The sequence below is a fragment of the Somniosus microcephalus genome, chromosome 16, assembly GCF_052327205.1.
Source record: "Somniosus microcephalus isolate GS21.2 chromosome 16, FLI_Smic_1.0, whole genome shotgun sequence".
NCBI classification, from domain to species: domain Eukaryota; kingdom Metazoa; phylum Chordata; class Chondrichthyes; order Squaliformes; family Somniosidae; genus Somniosus; species Somniosus microcephalus.
The window spans coordinates 67,115,852-67,134,415 of record NC_141002.1 but is presented as its reverse complement, the minus strand read 5'-3'; the positions used below and the strand labels follow the sequence as shown (position 1 = coordinate 67,134,415).

Below are 18,564 nucleotides of genomic sequence, written 5' to 3'. Positions count from 1 at the left end.
TTTTAACTTACTGACAGCCCGCTCGCTAATGAAGCTGCCAGAGCTGCATGAGTCGATTAGTGCACTCAAAATGTGTCCATTTACCAAAACCTTCGTGGCTGCATGGGACAGACTTTGGGGAAAAACAGCTGTGATGGGAGGAGGGGCAGTTTTACCCTTGACAGCTGTAACCTTAGTAGTGGTTCTTGGGGGAGGAGCCGTTTTATAGATTGCAGCTGTAAAACTAACAGGAGCTCTCGACCGGTATACCTTAGAAAAGTGGCCTTTCTTACTAACAGCGGCTCTTGACTGGCATACCTTAGAAAAGTGACATTTCTTGCTGCAATGATTGCAGGTCGCATTACAAAATTTCCTATAATGGAACGCACCTCCACAGAAGAAACACTTCCTTCCAGATTGCCAAGATGCTGCTAGGGTGGGGTCGTCATCAGTGTAGGTTTCTAGGGTAGGGTTGTCATCAGCCGGGTTGGAGTCATCATCCGTGAGGGCTTCCGCCCGAGGCCTATCGAAAGAGTCACTAAAAGTGATAGCGGCAGCCCGTGCACGTGGTGAAAGATAGGTGTCTGCATTCCTCTTTGTTAAGTCCAGAGAACATGCCTGGTCATAGGCAGCCTGTAACTTGAGGGTTTTATTCTCCAACAGACACTGACATATGAAGGGAGACGCAATCCCATTAATAAAGGAATCATGAATTAACTCCTCCTGGTACTACTCAGCTGTAACAGCTTTAAGATTACAATCCTTGCTGAGCCTGCGAAGTTTCTGAAGGAATTCGTCAAGTGATTCCCCGGGTTGTTATCGAGTTGTGGCCAGTAGATGCTGAGCAAAAATTTCATTTGGGGACTTGACATATAGCTGCTGTAGTATTTGGATAGCAGCGTCATAGTCTACACAGTCTTCAATATAATCAAACACATGAGGGGATACATAATTAGCAAGCATTCGTAACTTGTTAGGAACATTCTCACCACACTCCTCAAAGAAGTTACTAAAGGTAGGATACCAGTGTTTCCATACCTTAGCGGCTGTAAGTGAATTCGGGTCCAGGTCGAGACGGGCGAGTCTGAGTAGTTTCTCCATGATGGATTGATTACTTGTCTGAGTTCCCTTCTACGGTTTGAGTCGTAGCTGGCTGTTCCCGAATCACCCAAAGCGTGGAGTCGATATCAAGTTGATTAAATTGACGTAATAAACTCACTACGTACTTGGTTTGAGCATAAAGCAAGGCTTTAATCAACTTGTTTCAGAACATGGCGGTCTAGTTGTACTTCACTAGTTCCTTGTCTTACAAAATGTCCCTGGCAAGCTGGGGCCGACGCCCGAGTATTTATACTCCTTGGACGGCGCCACCAGCTGGCTGTCCAGCATTATTTCACGAGTAGTTTCTTGATGAATGATGAGATTTATAATAGAGAGTATGAGAATAGATTGGCAGCTAACGTAAAAGGGAATCCAAAAGTCGTCTTTAGGCATATAAATAATAAATAGGTAGTAAGAAGAGGGGTGGGGCCGATTAGGGACCAAAATGGAGACCTATGCGTGGAGCAGAGGGGGATGACAGGTACTAAATGAGTGCTTTGCATCTGTCTTTAACAAGGAAGAAGATGCCACCAAAATCATAGTGAAAGAGGAGGTAGTTGAGATACTGGATGGGATAAAAATTGATAAGGAGAAAGTACTACAAAGACTGGCTGTACTTAAAGTAGATAAGTCACCAGGACCGGGTGGGATGCATCCTAGGATGCTGAGGGAAGTAAAAATGGAAATTGCGGAGGTACTGGCCATAATCTTCTAATCCTCCCTGGATACGGGAGTGTTGCCAGAGGACTGGAGAATTGCAAATGTTACACCCTTGTTCAAAAAAGGGTGTAAGGATAAACCCAGCAAATACAAGCCAGTCAGTTTAACCTCGGTAGTGGGGAAGCTTTTAGAAACGATAATCCGGGCCAAAATTAACAGTCACTTGGACAAGTGTTTATTACTTAAGGAAAGCCAGCATGGATTTGTTAAAGGCAAATCGTGTTTAATGAACTTGATTGAGTTTTTTGATGAGGTAACAGAGAGGGTTGATGAGGACAATGCAGTTGATGTGTACATGGACCTTCAAAAGGCGTTTGATAAATTGCCACATAATAGGCTTGCCAGCAAAGTTGAAGCCCATGGAATAAAAGGGACAGTGGCAGCATGGATACAAAATTGGCTAAGCAACAGGAAACAGAGAGTAGTGGTGAACGGTTGTTCATCGGACTGGAGGAAGGAACACAGTGGTGTTCCTCAGAGGTCGGTACAAGGACCACTGCTTTTCTTGGTATATATCAGTGACTTGGATGTGGGTGTACAGGGCACAATTTGCAGATGACACAAAACTTGGAAGTATAGTGAACAGTGAGGAAGATAGTGATAGACTTCAAGAGGACATAGACAGGCTGGTGGAATGGGTGGACACGTGGCAGATGAAATTTAATGCAGAAAAGTGTGAAGTGCTACATTTTGGTAGGAAGAACAAGAAGAGACAATATAAACTAAAGGGTGCAATTCTAAAAGGGGTGCAGGAACAGAGAGACCTGGGGGCATATGTGCACAAATCACAATATGTGCTCAAACTTCTGAACTCCAATGAGTAGAGGTTGGGCCTCTACTCATTGGAGTTCAGAAGAATGAGAGGCGATCTTATTGAAACATATAAGATTGTGAGGGGGATTGATCGGGTGGATGCGGTGAGGATGTTTCCACTGATGGGTGGTGAGACTAGAACTAGGGGGCATAATCTTAGAATAAGGGGCTGCCCTTTCAAAACTGAGATGAGGAGAAACTTCTTCACTCAGAGGGTAGTAAATCTATGGAATTTGCTACCTCAGAGAGCTGTGGAAGCTGCGACATTAAATAAATTTAATATGGAGATAGACAGTTTCTTAGCAGATATGGGAATTGGGGGTTACGGGGAGAGGGCAGGGAAGTGGACGTGAGTCTAGGTTCGGATCAGCCATGATCCTATTGAATGGCGGAGCAGGCCCGAGGGGCCGTATGGCCTACTTCTGCTCCTAATTCTTATGTTCTTATTAAATCGTTGACGGTGGCAGGGCAGGTTGAGAAAGCGGTTAAAAAAGCATACGGGATCCTGGGCTTCATAAATAGAGGCGTAGAGTACAAAAGCAAGGACGTTATAATGAACCTTTATAAAACACTGGTTTGGCCTCAACTGGAGTATTGTGTCCAATTCTGGGCACCGCACTTTAGGAAGGATGTGAAGGCCTTAGAGAGGGTGCAGAAAGGATTTACAAGAATGGTTCCAGGGATGAGGGACTTCAGTTACATGGATAGACTGGAGAAGCTGGGTTTGTTCTCCTTAGAACAGAGAAGGTTGAGAGAAGATTTGATAGAAGTGTTCAAAATCATGATGGGTCTAGACAGAGTAGATAGAGAGAAACTGTTCCCATTGGCGGAAGGGTCGAGAATCAGAGGACACAGATTTAAGGTGATTGGCAGAAGAACCAAAGGCGACACGAGGAAAAACTTTTTTACACAGCAAGTGGTTAGGATCTGAAATGCTCAGCCTGAAAGGGTGGCGGAGGCAGATTCAATCGTGGCTTTCAAAGGGAATTGGATAAGTACCTGAAGGAAAAGAAATTGCAGGGCTGCGGGGAAAGGGCGGGGAGTGGGACTAGCTGAAGTGCTCTTGCAGAGAGTTGGCAAGGGCTCGACGGGCTGAATGGCCTCCTTCTGTGCTGTAACCATTCTATGATTTTAATCTCTATCTTTAATTATCCAAGGAGCTCTAGCTTTGGATGCCTTTCCTTTCCTCCTCGTGGAAATGTGTCCTGTACCCGAACTATCTCCTCTTTGAAGGCCTCCCCTGAAATAGCAGTTGGTTCCTAGCTCAGTGCTGTGAAACAAGTTATAGAAATAATTTTAAACTGCTCTGGGGATTGGATGCCGCTGACCTCCATTTTCCTGCATTCCTCCCAAAAATTTACTGCAGACCACATTCCCCTTTCCCAAAGTTCCAGATCCCAACTTGCCTGTGAATATTGCCAGAACTTAACCCTTCAATGCTTCTAGAGCCCAATACCTCTCTTCCCCAATCTTTCTAGACCCTTGGATTCCCTTTCTAGTATTTCCATGTATCAGAAACACCCACCCACTCCTTGACTCCTTTTTAGTAGTCTCAAGACCTAGGGACATCCTTTCCTTTATTCCTAAACCCCAGCACTCCTTCCATTACCCTAACCACCTACCCCACCACCCCCACCCATCTACCTCTTAATGTTTCCAGTCTCCAAAGCCACCACTCCCAATGCTTCTATGTCCCATGACCCCTGGTGCTCAATGCTTGCATATTCCAGGCCCCCCCCCCGCTCTAGTGCTCCCAGATCATGAGATCTCCTGCCAGTATTTCTAGACCCCACTGCTCACTCCTACTTTTCCCAGCCGTTGGAATCTCTCTCAAATTTCTGTGTCACAGGATCTCTCTTAAAATGGAACCAACCTCGCAGTGCTATCATATCTTGCTTCATTCCCCCACTGCTGGCGAAGCCTGGAAACACCACCCATCCTACTTCACCAGGAATCACCCAATAAATCAAACTACATTCTGACCTCTTCTATGAGACCCTAGATTCGCCCTCCCCTCCTCCCAGAGCTTCTACAACCTGGGATGTTCCTTCTACCCCGGCCCCCCCACCCCAGTCCTAATGCTACTGAAGCCCAATACCCATCACCTACTGTTAAACCTGCAATCCCTCTTCCCCTATCTGCTAAAAGAAAATAACAATTAGTTATATAGGTAAACAAATATATAATAAGGCCACTCATTCACGGACCAAGAGCTGGAAAGTGGGATTTGGCTGGCACAGACATAATAGGTCAAATGGCCTCCTTCTGTGCCATAAATTTCTATGATTCTATTATTTTCTTGGGGAAATGGACAGAGTTGCAGAAATCGATCTCCAAAACACTCCTTTTTAAAAAAAATCCCAAGACTATCGTGTAATAAAACGCAATTTGACTTCGGTCACTGTAAATCAGTGTTCCTGATAAATTGTATGTTCCATGGAATCATACCCCAGTTGTTATTAAACAGCTTATTTTCCAACTCACTGTAATGCTGCAGAATATCTAGCTACCTGTGGTCTAGTGAAATTCAAATGCCCACTAGAGTGCTGGTGCCCTGATCTGACCTGAGCCCTAACATCTATGCTAGGATTCCACCATGATTGGGAACCACTTTAAGTTGGTTAAATGCTTTTAAAAGCACTAAAAATGCGTACCCAACATAAAGCCTGTTCCTGCGCAAGGCTTGTTTAGTGCAGAGCAGGATTCTTTAAGGGGCTTCCTCATGCTAAACTGGTAAACCTCTATTATTTAAATGGTAAATATTGCTTATTGTTATAATATATACAGGTTTCTCTTGCTTATTGCAGGAAGCACGTCTCTCTTTCAAACCTTCTGGGATAGCGATGGGAAGGATTCTCCTTCACCCCTCTCCCCAACACCACCTTTCCGGTCCCCATTCCCTCCTGTTACCTCTCATTGCTGCCACCCTCATTGTTTCCATTTTTGTTTCTATGCAAATATTTGAAAAAGATCTTGCAGTGCACTTTTCTCCCTCCTCCTTTAAACACTGTTTCTGCCTTAGAGACTACCTATATCGTTTTCTCCTAATAACCACTCCATATTAGAGCTGATAATACATGAATTATGTTGAGTAGAACCTCTTGTGAAGGCTATGTTGAGACAATCTAAAGTCAGACTAAGCCTGCAATTGTAGACAGATTTCAGTACATGTGATCATATTTGTTATACAGAATGAGGACACTGTTGAAGACTACCAAAAAGAAGCTGAAGGAATATGATAGTGGACAGGTTGTCTCCCAGCTCAGCGGTATTCAAGAACTGGATCATGGATGCTATGAAACTGAGGTCACTTTTAGCAGACTAAAGAGCAAGGTGAGGCCATTTTACATCCTAAGTTTAATGGTGCTGTACTTTTTACACATATGATGCATTGTATTGTTGCTGGAGGACGCTGTGCCTTGGAATAGTAGCATACTGATTCGCACCCACAGTTCCTACTTGAGTCCCTGCCCAGGGGTAAGGGGAGGCACTTTGCACATGAGGTTAAAAAGAAATCAGATGAGTCATTCCAAATTGTCCTCTTCACCTCCTATAAGTCAAATAAAAAGATGGGTTGGCAAAGCCCTGGGAGCAGGAAACTTGCTTTGCCCTCAGAAAATTGTGACAGGTAGATTATATCAGTACTGTTTTCAATGCCTTGTTAGTCTAGTTCTAAAAGTTTAGATTATTCTTGGGTAAATCAAGAAATCCTATATAATTAAAGAGAAATTGCAAAACAGAAAAGGGCCATTCGACCCAACCAGTCTATGTTGGTGTTTATCCTCCACAGGAGCAGTACTCCAAATCCCATGTATCCGCCCAGTTCCCATATCCCTTTATTCTCCTCTGCTTCTACCACTAACTCCATAGCCTCTCAACGCTTTGTGTAAAAGAAAGGTTTCTCCCGCTCACTGATTTAATCTGATATCTATGTTCCCTCATTCTAGATCCCTCAATCACTGAAAACAGTCTATTTCTATCTACTGTGTCCCATCTCTTCATAATTTTAAACACTTCTGTCAAACCACTCTGTAATCTTCTATGTTCTAATGAAAACAGCACCAATTTTTCTAGTCTGTCTTTGTATTTCTTCACACCAGGTAGTAACCTAGTTAATCTGCACTACACTGTCTTGGTTGCCTTCGCATGCTTTCTATAGTTTGGAGTCCAAATGTGTTCCACTGTGGTATTACTATGGTTTTATATAGATTCAGCATTACATCTCAACTTTTATATTCAATACCTCTTGCCAATACCCAGTATTTTGTTAGTCTTTTTATGGCCTTGAGGTACTATTTTAATGTCCTGTGAACCTGAACCCCCAATTTTTTCTGTTCTTCCACAATGCCCAGCCTTTCCCCATTCAAAGTATAATTAATGACTTACTTTTTTTAAACCAAAATGTACCATCTTATTTACTGAAATTGAATTCTATCTGCCACTTTTTTTTTTCCATTCCACCATTGTATCAATATCCCATTGCAACTTTGTTTGGTCCTCAGAATTATTTACTATGCCTCCTATTTTAGTATGCCTATAAATTTAGACACTGCTCCCTAATATAGCCCTTTATCCAAATCATTGATGTACATAGTGAACAGAAGCGGTTCCAGAACAGAGCCCTGTGGGGCACTGCTATCTACTTCCAGAGATATGCATCCATTAAGTACATCCAGGCATATTAAAAACTGAATCATTCATCAGTGGAATAACTAACATTTCTAACCAACCTAAAAATACGCAGGAACATTAGGATATGATTTGCATGCAGATAGTCTCACATTTCTGTAATATTATCAAGTTTAGTAAGTGTACTGAAAGATATTTTCAAACTTTTTGTAACCCAATTTCTCCATGTCTCACAGATCGATGAATTGTCCCAGCAACTAGAAGTAGAATCTGCAAAATGTAGACGTTTGGAATCAACCAATCAAGAACTTTCTGAACAGGTCACACCAATGAGAATTTTACAAAAGAGCCATGATCGGCTGGAGAAAAGAAAATGGCAACTAGAGGAGGAAGTAGCCAGTCTAAAACATCAGGTGGAAACTAAAGTGATGGGCTACAGTCACATAGAACAATACAAGAGGGAGACAGAGGAAAATGCTCGTAAGGAAATCAAGCAGAAACTAGAAGAAGTCAATTTATTCTTGCAGGTGGGAATAAGCATTTAATTTTAAACATGAGATGTAGGGATAAATGATGCCTGGATAATAAACAAGAAGGTGTCTAGTTATCTTGTGTTTATCCAATTTAGTAATGAGACACTGCTGATTATTAAAATTAAAAAGTAAAATTATGCAGATCTGAATTTTTTGCAACATCACTTTTAAGCTTTTGTCACTTTTTACAAATCTTCCCTAAATATTTGGCAAATTGGAACCTTCTTTATGAATAGATGCAGTATACTCTTGTGGGAATTATCATTGTAAATTAGTGAGTTTTAGTATTACTATTAACTCCAACAGTTTAGGAATAGTTATATGCTAATAGGCCGAATTTTGCTGTGAAAATAACGGTGAGGCTAACAAATCGGACAGCAACTTCCAGCGAGTACAGATGTGCAGTTAAACATGAAAATCTGGAAGTTGCTGTCCAATATGTGTTGCTCCTCTGTAAGCTGCGCGAAAACGGCATCTCTCCATCTGGCTCCCCATACAAATGTATTGAATGGTGTGAAATTCCTGTACTGACATCGTAGATACGGACTAAACTCCCCACATAAAGTTAGGGCTTGTTCATTCCAGTCTAAGTACCCTTTTAAAGACATGGTAAGTCTTAATTACTGCCGAACAAACTCTGTGGCACTGAAAATGAACTGTGGAATCTCATTACTTTTGGCTTTTAATGTTGGAAATTTTTAAAATTTAAAAATAAAATGTTTTTTTTACTTTTACTTTGTCTCTTTATCTCACTCTCTTAATTCAATCTTTCTTTCCCTCTCTCTATTTCGCTTTCTATTCCTGAATTGACATTGAATTCACTATTCTAACTTGCTCGTCCTGGTTCAGACTCTGCGCTGCTGATTAACGATTCTGCAATCTGCTTGGCTAAGGAGATACGCAGTTGCTTGTCCTGTTCACACAGGTCCCAGATGCCCTGTAGAGGGAGCCACGCCTCTTGAATGTCCCATTGACAGGAATTTGCCATGCAAAATCCATAGAAAAGGTCTGGGCAAATGCAAGTCTAACAAACATCAGGTGCCATTTATTCACCGCTCACAGCAAAATCTAGCCCAATATCTTTTTAGCCTACTGAACTGAACAGCCTGTAGGTTCATGTAAAACCCAGATATCTTGTTATGCATGACTTTTTAAAGAATTCTGTTTTCATTGGCCTGAACGTAACATGTCTCCCACCTGCAGTGATCTCAGCTGCAGTGCAGTTCTTTGAATTAGTCTTGCTTCTCATGTAAGAAATACACACTGAGAAAGGCACTTCTAAATTCATGTGGATTGATCTAATACTAGTATTGTTGTCGCTAGTACAGGTAGACTATCCTTTATCTGAAAACCTCGGGACCAGCCGTGTTTCGGTTTTCGGAGAATTTCGGATTTCGGAAGGTGGGTCGGCAGGGGTCCGCGGGGGGGTCGGCGGGGGGTCGTGCGCACGACCCCCCCGCCGGACCCCCGACCCCCGCCCCGCCGGCCCCGACCCCCCCCCCCGCCGGCCCTGACCCCCGCCGACCCCGACCCCCGCCGACTTACGGTCAGGGCCGGCGGGGGGTCCGCGGGGGGTCGTGCGCACGACTTACGCTGGACTTACGCTGACCGAAAAAACCTTCGGTTTTTAGAGGGTTTCGGTTTTCGGAAGTCCGGATAAAGGGTAGTCTACCTGTATTTTGTTTTCTTTTTGCTTCAGTGTATATATGATTTGTTTTAGTTTTAACAATATGGTCTGACAATATTGTGCTTTTCTACCTGTTGGAGAAAACAGGAATACATAGTAGGCAACCCATGCAACTTCCAGTGTAAAATGTCCCCAGTAAAAGGATAATTGTTGGTCTTAAGGCCCATTACTCCCATTCACAGCACACCCAAGCCTGTTAAGTTTCAGATTGTAGTGGGCACATGTGCACTTATGGAAACTGCTGTTTGTTATGAACACACACAAAAAATACTGAGGAGGAAGAGCAAATTGTAACTGTATGCACCATCTCTCTCGAGGCACTGGTGTTAGCTCATTTGCTATTTTGCCACAGAAACCAGCCCTGAATTTAGCAGCAAATCTGTAAAATAAATGCTTAATTTGCATAACCTAGCCTCACATCATGACGACTGATATAACGTAAGTTCTCAGTGTTTACTGTCTCAGTGCAGTGTCACATAAGTACTAGTCATTTCCAAAAATTTGTGACTTGAAATTATTTTGTTCCAGTGCAGTATTAAATTGTTTCACTCTTGCATGCTAAGACTCAACAGGCCTCCCAAGAAGCCTTGGAACAATTGAGAGCCACAAATGAAAGCACAATTAGAAACCAATTTGAGCAGAAAACAAAAGACCTGGAATCGGAGCTGAGTAAGCTTAGAACTTCACAACAAGACAACATGAATCTGAAAGAATCCGCACAGCTGGAACTTGAGAGATACAAGGAATTGTATTCAGAGGAATTAAAACTTCGTAAATCCCTTGCAGCCAAGCTTGATAGGTAAGACTTTTGTAAACCTTTTAACCTAGAGCTCCCTGATGGTTCAGGCAGTATGTGATGTGATATTGAGCTAAATAAAGCAAATTGGTTATGAAGGGGTGAAAATAGCTAGGGTTATTGACTGTTCCTGATCTCTATATGAAGATCATGCCAGAAGTGCACTTGTGTAGATGCCAGGCGATGATGGAATTCAGCTCATCACTGTCCAGGTTCACATATATGAGGAATGGCTGCTTGGGTGAAGTATTGTAGGGCTGCTGACACCAAAGTTACTATTCCTAATGAGTTGGCAACTTCAATTTCAGGAGTATGGGCAGATAATCAGAAGGGGAATTTTTTTTTTAAAAAGTGTTCTTCATTCAGTATTTGATCATCAAAGCTGATAATTTAATTATTTTAATTTTGGTTGACCATTTTGCAGATACATGTTTCATCTTACAGTAAATAGCATGCTCATTTTTTAAAAAAAACTGTTATCCCACATTCTGGACATAAGCTGCACTAGCCAAAATAAATCAGTGGTTTATGTAACCAGAATTACCCACAAATCATGTGTCATGCTAGCTGTTGTATTCATATCTTTGCACTCTTCCCTTGGGAAATAGTGTAAAGTAGCAGAAGGATTCGCTGACTAACAGACTGACAGGCTGCAACAAGAATGCTCTTTCCTTGGCCTTAACCATCTTTATACTAGCTATTAGGGTGGTTATTCTTATATGGCAGGAGGGTTTTATGGGCACCCACAACCCATACGATGAGGGGTGGGCACCTATACCCATTGGACGCGAGTACCCCCCCCCCCCCCCCCCCCAGACGTCAACCCAGAATTCAGAGTCTCCACTCGCCAGGACTGTTGAGAGTGGGGTTTGAACCCTGCACCTTCTTACTTGGGCGAGAATGCTATCACTAAGCCAAAGGCACACTCAGTAATGCTACTTACAGTTTAGGAGATTTGCAACCTGAAAGTAGAAGGATCACAAAATACTGTAATGAGTGTCAACAACCAAATAACAAAAATGACAAGGTATTAACGGTTATAATTCTCCACTCCAAAATGAAAAATTACAATATGGTAATCATAGAAATCCAAATGTTTCGGACTATAACTGGCTCCTGCACATCAATAACTAAGGTTTCAAGTTATGATGCATGTTGCTGTGCATATCATTAATGCTGTGTACCCTACTGAGATTCCTCAATTTTTTGCTGTCACACTACACAAACTTGTTTTTTTATGTAAACAGAAAGATAAAGAAATGGACGTAGTAAATTTGATCCTTCAATCTTAACTGTTTTATTTTTCATGTACCTAAGAGGAAATCATAATTCTGCGACACCAAGATCTAATATTGGTGATGGATATTTTATTTCCCAAAGCATAAAATTGATGTATTTAATCAGTTGATCACCATATCCTACATTTTGACTGGCTGACTACTTCATGGAAAATGTTGTACGGTTTGATACTGAATCAGTGAATATTACTGATCTATAATACTGTCCTGCATGTTCACCAGTTATTGACCTGAAAATGTTAGTGTCTATTTTAATAACAGAAAGCTTTTTGACAGTGGCTTTTTTCCCTAAGCATATAGTATATTGAATTAAGGTACGTGTGGGATTATCTAAGTTTGAAACACAGCCAAGCAGTGACGAAATGTCATGAGTGTGGCTGGTGGAATCGTGTGTCAAGTAACAATGACCTCCAATCACACAGCCTCAGGATTGTAAAAAGGATTGTAAAACAAAATGCATTCCTTATGAAACATAAAACAGAAATATGCTGCAAGCATTCAGCAGGTCAGGCAGCATATGTGGGAAAAAAATTAAAGTTCCCTGTGAGTCCAGCTCCATACAGGGAGTACAAAATCGGCCCTATAATGCCACTCCTCCTCTCCGAAGCCTACATTTAGCTCTTCCAGCTTGTTCCCTAGGTCTACTATCCTCTGGAAAAAGAATCTTTCTTGTACAGGAATCTATTGAGGTACCTTATTAAAGGCTTTCTTTAAATTCAAGTAGACAATGTCTGCCAGCCTAGTAACTTCTTCAAAAAAATTATATTAAATCTGTTTAAGGAGATTTTTTTAAATGTCATTTTAAATGTAATTTTTTTCTTACTTTTCTGCCTCTTTTTACTCTCTCAATCCAATCTTTATTTCCCTCTCTTTATTTCTCTTTCTGTACCTGATTTGACATTGAATTTACCCACTCTAATTCACCCTCCTTCTCAGTCTTTCCTCTGTTTATTTCTCGATCCTTTAATCTCATTGGTTAAGGAGATATACTGTTTGTCTCGTTCATCAAGGTCCCAGATGCCCTGTTGCTCTCGCTACGTCGTTATCAGCTCGCACTTCCAACAACTTTGTGGGCAAAATTTTTTAAAACTTAAATGTGCAATTGTAAGTCTAACTAATGTGACACGCTGCGTGATGCCCTGCTCCGGCAAAATCTGGCCCAGTCTTTTTTCCAGAATGTCACTGATAACTCCTCCTCTGTTCAAGTCATAGAGAGCACCTCTAATGATCCCTTCCAGCATCTTGCCTATGATTAAAGTCAAACTAATGGGCCTACAGTTTTCTGGTACTGACTTGTCACTTTTTTTTTAAATCGGAACTATATGAGCATCCTTTCAGTCCAAGGGAACCCGACTTTAGCAAGCTGTTAAGCATACAGGAGAGGGGCAATTTGATATTTGATCCTGAGATGAACTTCCGACCACATATCCGCGCCATCACTAAGACCGCCTATTTCCACCTCCGTAACATCGTCCGTCTCCGCCCCTACCTCAGCTCATCTGCTACTGAAACCTTCATCCATGCCTTTTTTACCTCTAAGCTTGACTATTCCAACGCACCCCTGGCCGGCCTCCCACATTCTACCCTCCGTATACTTGAGGTCATCCAAAACTCTACTACCCGTGTTCTTACTCGAACCAAGTCCCATTCACCCATCACCCCTGTGCTCGCTGACCTACATTGGCTCCCGGTTAAGCAACAACTTGATTTTAAAAGTCTCACCCTTGTTTTCAAATCCCTCCATGGCCTTGCCACTCCCTATCTGTAATCCCCTCCAGCCCTACAACCCTCCGAGATATCTGCTGCTCCAATTCAGGCCTCTTGAGCATCACCGAGTTTAATCACTCAACTATTGGCGGCCGTGCCTTCAGCTCCCTAAACCCCTCTACCTCTCTTTCCTCCTTTAAGACGCTCCTTAAAACCTACCTCTTTGACCAAGTCGGCTCTAAATATCTCATTATGTGGCTCAGTGTCAAATTTTGTTTGATAACGGTCCTATGAAGCACCTTGGGACATTTTACTATGTTAAAGGCACTATACAAATACAAGTTGTTGTAGTTGCGGTTGTGGTAGTAGTTGTAAAGCATTTGTCCCATCTCTAAGCATAGTAAGGTAGATATCATCTGGACCTGCGAGCTAAATTGATATCCGCAGCTATTACTCATTGCTGAGTAATTGAGTATCATCCACGGGAGTGAAGACTGATGCAAATTAGTCATTTAAAACTGCTGCCATACCCTGGGAGACCATTTGAATCTGTCCTGAGGAATCTTTCAATGTCCATATACAATCTTTAACGACCCTTGATTCTTGACGAATCTAAGAAGCTTTTACCATTGCTACCCACAATTGTCCAACATCATCATCTCCATTGATCTATTAGCTGCTCTAATAGCTTTTGTTATCTTTAATTATGCATGAAACTTGTCTCTGTTCTCAAATTATTTTCCTTTACTATGAAAGCATTTTTGTTTAAGTCTAATTTGTCCAATGCATGACCAGTCAGCCATGTTGGCTTTGTCTTGCCATGTGTCCATCTTTTGGGACATATATGGCTTCCTTGTGCATTAATCTGTTTTAAAAATATTCCATTTTTCTTCAGTATTGGTAATATACCCATCTATGGGAGTTGACCAATTGATCTAATTTAAGTCTTCTGCCATTTTAGTAAAGTTAGCCCTTTTGAAATCTGAAACTAACCTGAATTCTCAGCGCCTTTGGTTCTACTGATCAACTGAAATCTAATATTTTTTTTCAATTCGTTTATGGGATGTGGGTGTTGTCCACATATTGCCCATCCCTAATTGCCCTTGAGAAGGTGGTGGTGAGCCACCTTCTTGAACCGCTGCAGTCCATGCGGTGAAGGTAATCCCACTGTAAGGGAGAGAGTTCCAGGATTTTGACCCAGCGACGATGAAGGATCGGTGATATATTTCTAAGTCAGGATGGTGTGTGACTTGGAGGGGAACTTGGAGGTGTGGTGTTCCCATGCGCCTGCTGCCCTTGTCCTTCTAGGTGGAAGAGGTCATGGGTTTGTGAGGTGCTGCCGAAGAAACCTTGGTGAGTTGCTGCAGTGCACCTTGTAGATGGTACACACTGCAGCCACGGTACGCCGGTGGTGGAGGGAGTGAATGTTTAAGGTGGTGGATGGGGTGCCAATCAAGCGGGCTGCTTTGTCCTGGATGGTGTCGAGCTTCTTGAGTGTTGTTGGAGCTACACTCATCCAGGCAAGTGGAGAGTATTCCATCACACTCCTTACTTGTGCCTTGTAGATGGTGGAAAGGCTTTGGGGAGTCAGGAGGTGAGTCACTCACCACAGAATACATAGGGGTCGATTTTGTCGAACCTGTCGGGAAGAAGGCGGGACTTCCCCTTTCGGGTTTCTGACCCGCCTACTTGGACGTCCGGCCAATCCGTGCGATTTTCCCTTGATTGACCTTGTTGAGCCCGCCCAGCGGGCTCAGCAGGCCAATTAAGGGCCACCCGGCAACAGGTGACGTCACAGACTAAAATTTCATCTGTCAAGATTTCTGACAGATGAAATACCTGTTTTACAGCTGTTTGAAGCTGTCAAACACTGACCGTCTGATTTCTAAGATGAGTCCTTCTGCGCAGACTCATTTAGAAATCTCAACAGCACTCAAAGCTGAAGGCTGTCACTTTTGACAGATCGCAGCCGTTCAGCTTTCAGTTCCGGCTGAGTGATGCGCTCCCGACAGCTGCAGGAAGAAAGGCTGTTAAGGTAAGTAAAAGTTCTTTACACACTTTAGACACACCAAACACACTTACCTTTACACTCATGCACCCATCACTCACCTGAGCGCTGACATCGCGACCCCTCCAACTCATTCAACCCGACGGCCCGCCTGCTCTAGCCTGGTGTGGTTTGGAGCCGTCGGGAAACCCACATGAAACCCCTCAAAATGGGGATTAGGCTAAATACTGCCTGTTAACTACCTAGTAACAGGCAGTTAATTGGCACTAATCCCTTCCCGCCTGGTTTCGGCGGGTCCCAGTGCGGGGCAGGTACCCGCCGCCCCTGAAACTTACATGGGGCGGGGTTTTGGGTGGGATGGTGTCGGGACCCCCAAAGTCGGGATTCCCCCCCCCCCCCCCCACACGCCTGAAACCCCACCTGACGGCTCCCCGAAAATCTAGCCCATAGTCTCTGACCTGCTCTTGTTGCCACAGTATTTATGTGGCTGATCCAGTTAAGTTTCTGGTCAATGGTGCCCCCAGGATGTTGATGATGGGGGATTCGGCGATGGTAATGCCGTTGAATGTCAAGGGGAGGTGGTTAGACTCTCGCTTGTTGGAGATAGTCATTGCCTGGCACTTGTTTGACGCGAATGTTACCTGCCACTTATCAGCCCAAGCCTGAATGTTGTTCAGGTCTTGTTGCATGCGGGCATGGACTGCTTCATTATCTGAAGAGTTGTGAATGACACTGAACACTGTGCAGTCATCAGCGAACATCCCCATTTCTGGCCTTTTGTTGGAGGGAAGGTCATTGATGAAGCAGCTGAAGATGGTTGGGCCTTGGACACTGCCCTGAGGAACTCCTGCAACCTTCAATCACCACAATCATCTTCCTTTATGCTAGGTATGACTCCAACTAGTGGAGAGTTTACCCCCCGATTCCCATTAACTTCAGTTTTACTAGTGCTCCTTGATGCCACACTCAGTCAAATGCTGCCTTGATGTCAAGGGCAGTCACTCTCGCCTCACCTCTGGAATTCAGCTCCTTTGTCCATGTTTGGACCAAGGCTGTAATGAGGTCGGGAGCCGAGTGGTCTTGGTGGAACTCAAACTGGGCATCCATGAGCAGGTTATTGGTGAGTAAGTGCCGCTTGATAGCACTGTTGATAACACCGTCCTTCACTTTGCTGATGATTTAGAGTAGACTAATGGGGCGGTAATCGGCCGGATTGGATTTGTCCTGCTTTTTGTGCACAGGACCTACCTGGGCAGTTTTCCACATTGTCGGATAGATGCCAGTGTTGTAGCTGTATTGGAACAGCTTGGCTAGAGGCACGGCTAGTTCTGGAGCACAAGTTTTCAGCATGACAGCTGGGATGTTGTCGGGGCCCATAGCCTTTGCTGTATCCAGTGCGCTCAGCCATTTCTTGATATCACGTGGAGTGAATTGAATTGGCTGAAGACTGGCTTCTGTGATGGTGGGGACCTCAGGAGTAGGCCGATATGGATCATCCACTCGGCACTTCTGGCTGAAGATGGTTGCAAACGCTTCAGCCTTGTCTTTTGTACTCACGTGCTGGGCTTCACCATCATTGAAGATGGAGATATTCATGGAGCCTTCTCCTCCCGTTAGTTGTTTAATGGTCCACCACCATTCACAACTGGATGTGGCAGGACTGCAGAGCTTTGATCTGATCCGTTGATTTTGGGATCGCGTAGCCCTGTTTATAGCATGCTGCTTCCACTTTTTAGCATGCATGTAGTCCTATGTTGCAGCTTCCCCAGGTTGGCACCTCATTTTTAGGTACGCCTGGTGCTGCTCCTGGCATGCTCTTCTACACTCCTTATTGAACCAGGGTTGGTCCCCTGGCTTGATGGTAATGGTAGAGTGAGGGATATGGCAGGCCATGAGGTTACAGATTGTGGTGGAATACAATTCTGCTACTGCTGATGGCCCACAGCGCCTCATGGATGCCCAGTTATGAACTGCTAGATCTGTTCTGAATCTGTCCCATTTAGCACAGTGGTAGTGCCACACAACACGATGGAGGGTGTCCTCCGTGTGAAGACGGGACTTCGTCTGCTACCAATACTGTCATGGACAGATGCATCTGCAACAGGTAGATTGGTGAGGACGAGGTCAAGTAGGTTTTTCCCCTCGTGTTGGTGCTTTCACCACCTGTCGCAGGCCCAGACTGGCAGCTGTGTCCTTCAGGACTCGGCCTGCTCGGTCAGTAGTGGTGCTACCGAGCCACTCTTGGTGATGGACATTGAAGCTCCCCACCCAGAGTACATTCTGTGCCCTTGCATGGTCACTATCGGCCAGGTGTTGCCCCACATGGAGCTGTAATACTGATTTAGTGTTCAGCAGTGATCCAAATACAAGTGTTTGACTACCTCTAATTACTAGAGTTGCCAACTCTGGTTGGAAGTTTAACCACATGATGCCCGATTCACACAGCAAGGCCCCCAAAATAGCAATGAGATAAATTACTAGATCGTCTGTCTTTAGTGATAATGATTGAGGTGTCAATGATGGCCAGGACATCTCTTCTTTGAATGGTGCCATAGGATCTTTTACATTCACCTGAGAGGGCAGACGGGGCCTCAATTTAACACCTCATCTGAAAGACGGCTCCTCCAGCAGTTCAACATTCCTTAGTACTGCACTAAAGTGTCAGTCTCGATTAAGTGCCCAAGTCTCTGGAGTGGGTTTTGAACCCATGTACTTCCGACTCAGGCGAGAGTGCCACCACTGAGCCAAGGCTGACCCCAGTTAACCACCTTCTCACTATATTCCTTATTCCCTACATTCACCAGAAACATATCACATTATCTCTCTAATTCATGATCTGCTTCAGTGGTGAATGGCGGTCATTTATTTCACAACTCTATAATCTTTTTAATGATCCTGCTCTGCCTGATTGCTTTACAATATCTGGTTTGGAGGAGAATGCTTTTCCCAGAAATTGCAACCAGGGCCACCTTAAAGATGAAAGCATCAGTATCAATTATCTCCATTTGATATTTTTATTTGTAGGACCATCATATCTATCCGAGAAGAGTAGAACTAGAAGTTTACAGCACAGAAGGCCAATCGGCTCACCGTGTCTGTGCTGGCTGTTTGCTGGAGCGATTCAAAACTAATCTCACTGCCCTGCAATCTCCCAGATTTTTGTATCTTTCTGTTTCAAATATGTATCCATTTGTCCCTTTTAAAATAAACAATGGTCTCTCCCTCAATCACTCCCTGTGGCAAAGCATGCATTGCTCCAGCAGCACTCATAACTTTTGCTGGTTGGGGAATTG

General features: G+C 43.6%; 1 protein-coding gene across 5 annotated transcripts in view; it reads left to right on the top strand.

The window, feature by feature from the left end:
* LOC147106249 (alanine and arginine rich domain containing protein) overlaps window positions 1-18,564 on the top strand; it is a 214,608-nt gene that overhangs the window by 185,825 nt on the left and 10,219 nt on the right. For all 5 annotated transcript variants that reach the window (XM_086009196.1, XM_086009195.1, XM_086009194.1 and 2 more), the window contains 3 exons: window positions 5,805-5,946; window positions 7,479-7,769; window positions 10,026-10,261. In XM_086009196.1, coding sequence (XP_085865322.1) covers window positions 5,805-5,946; window positions 7,479-7,769; window positions 10,026-10,261 — 669 coding nt within the window. The remainder of the gene's footprint in view (window positions 1-5,804; window positions 5,947-7,478; window positions 7,770-10,025; window positions 10,262-18,564) is intronic.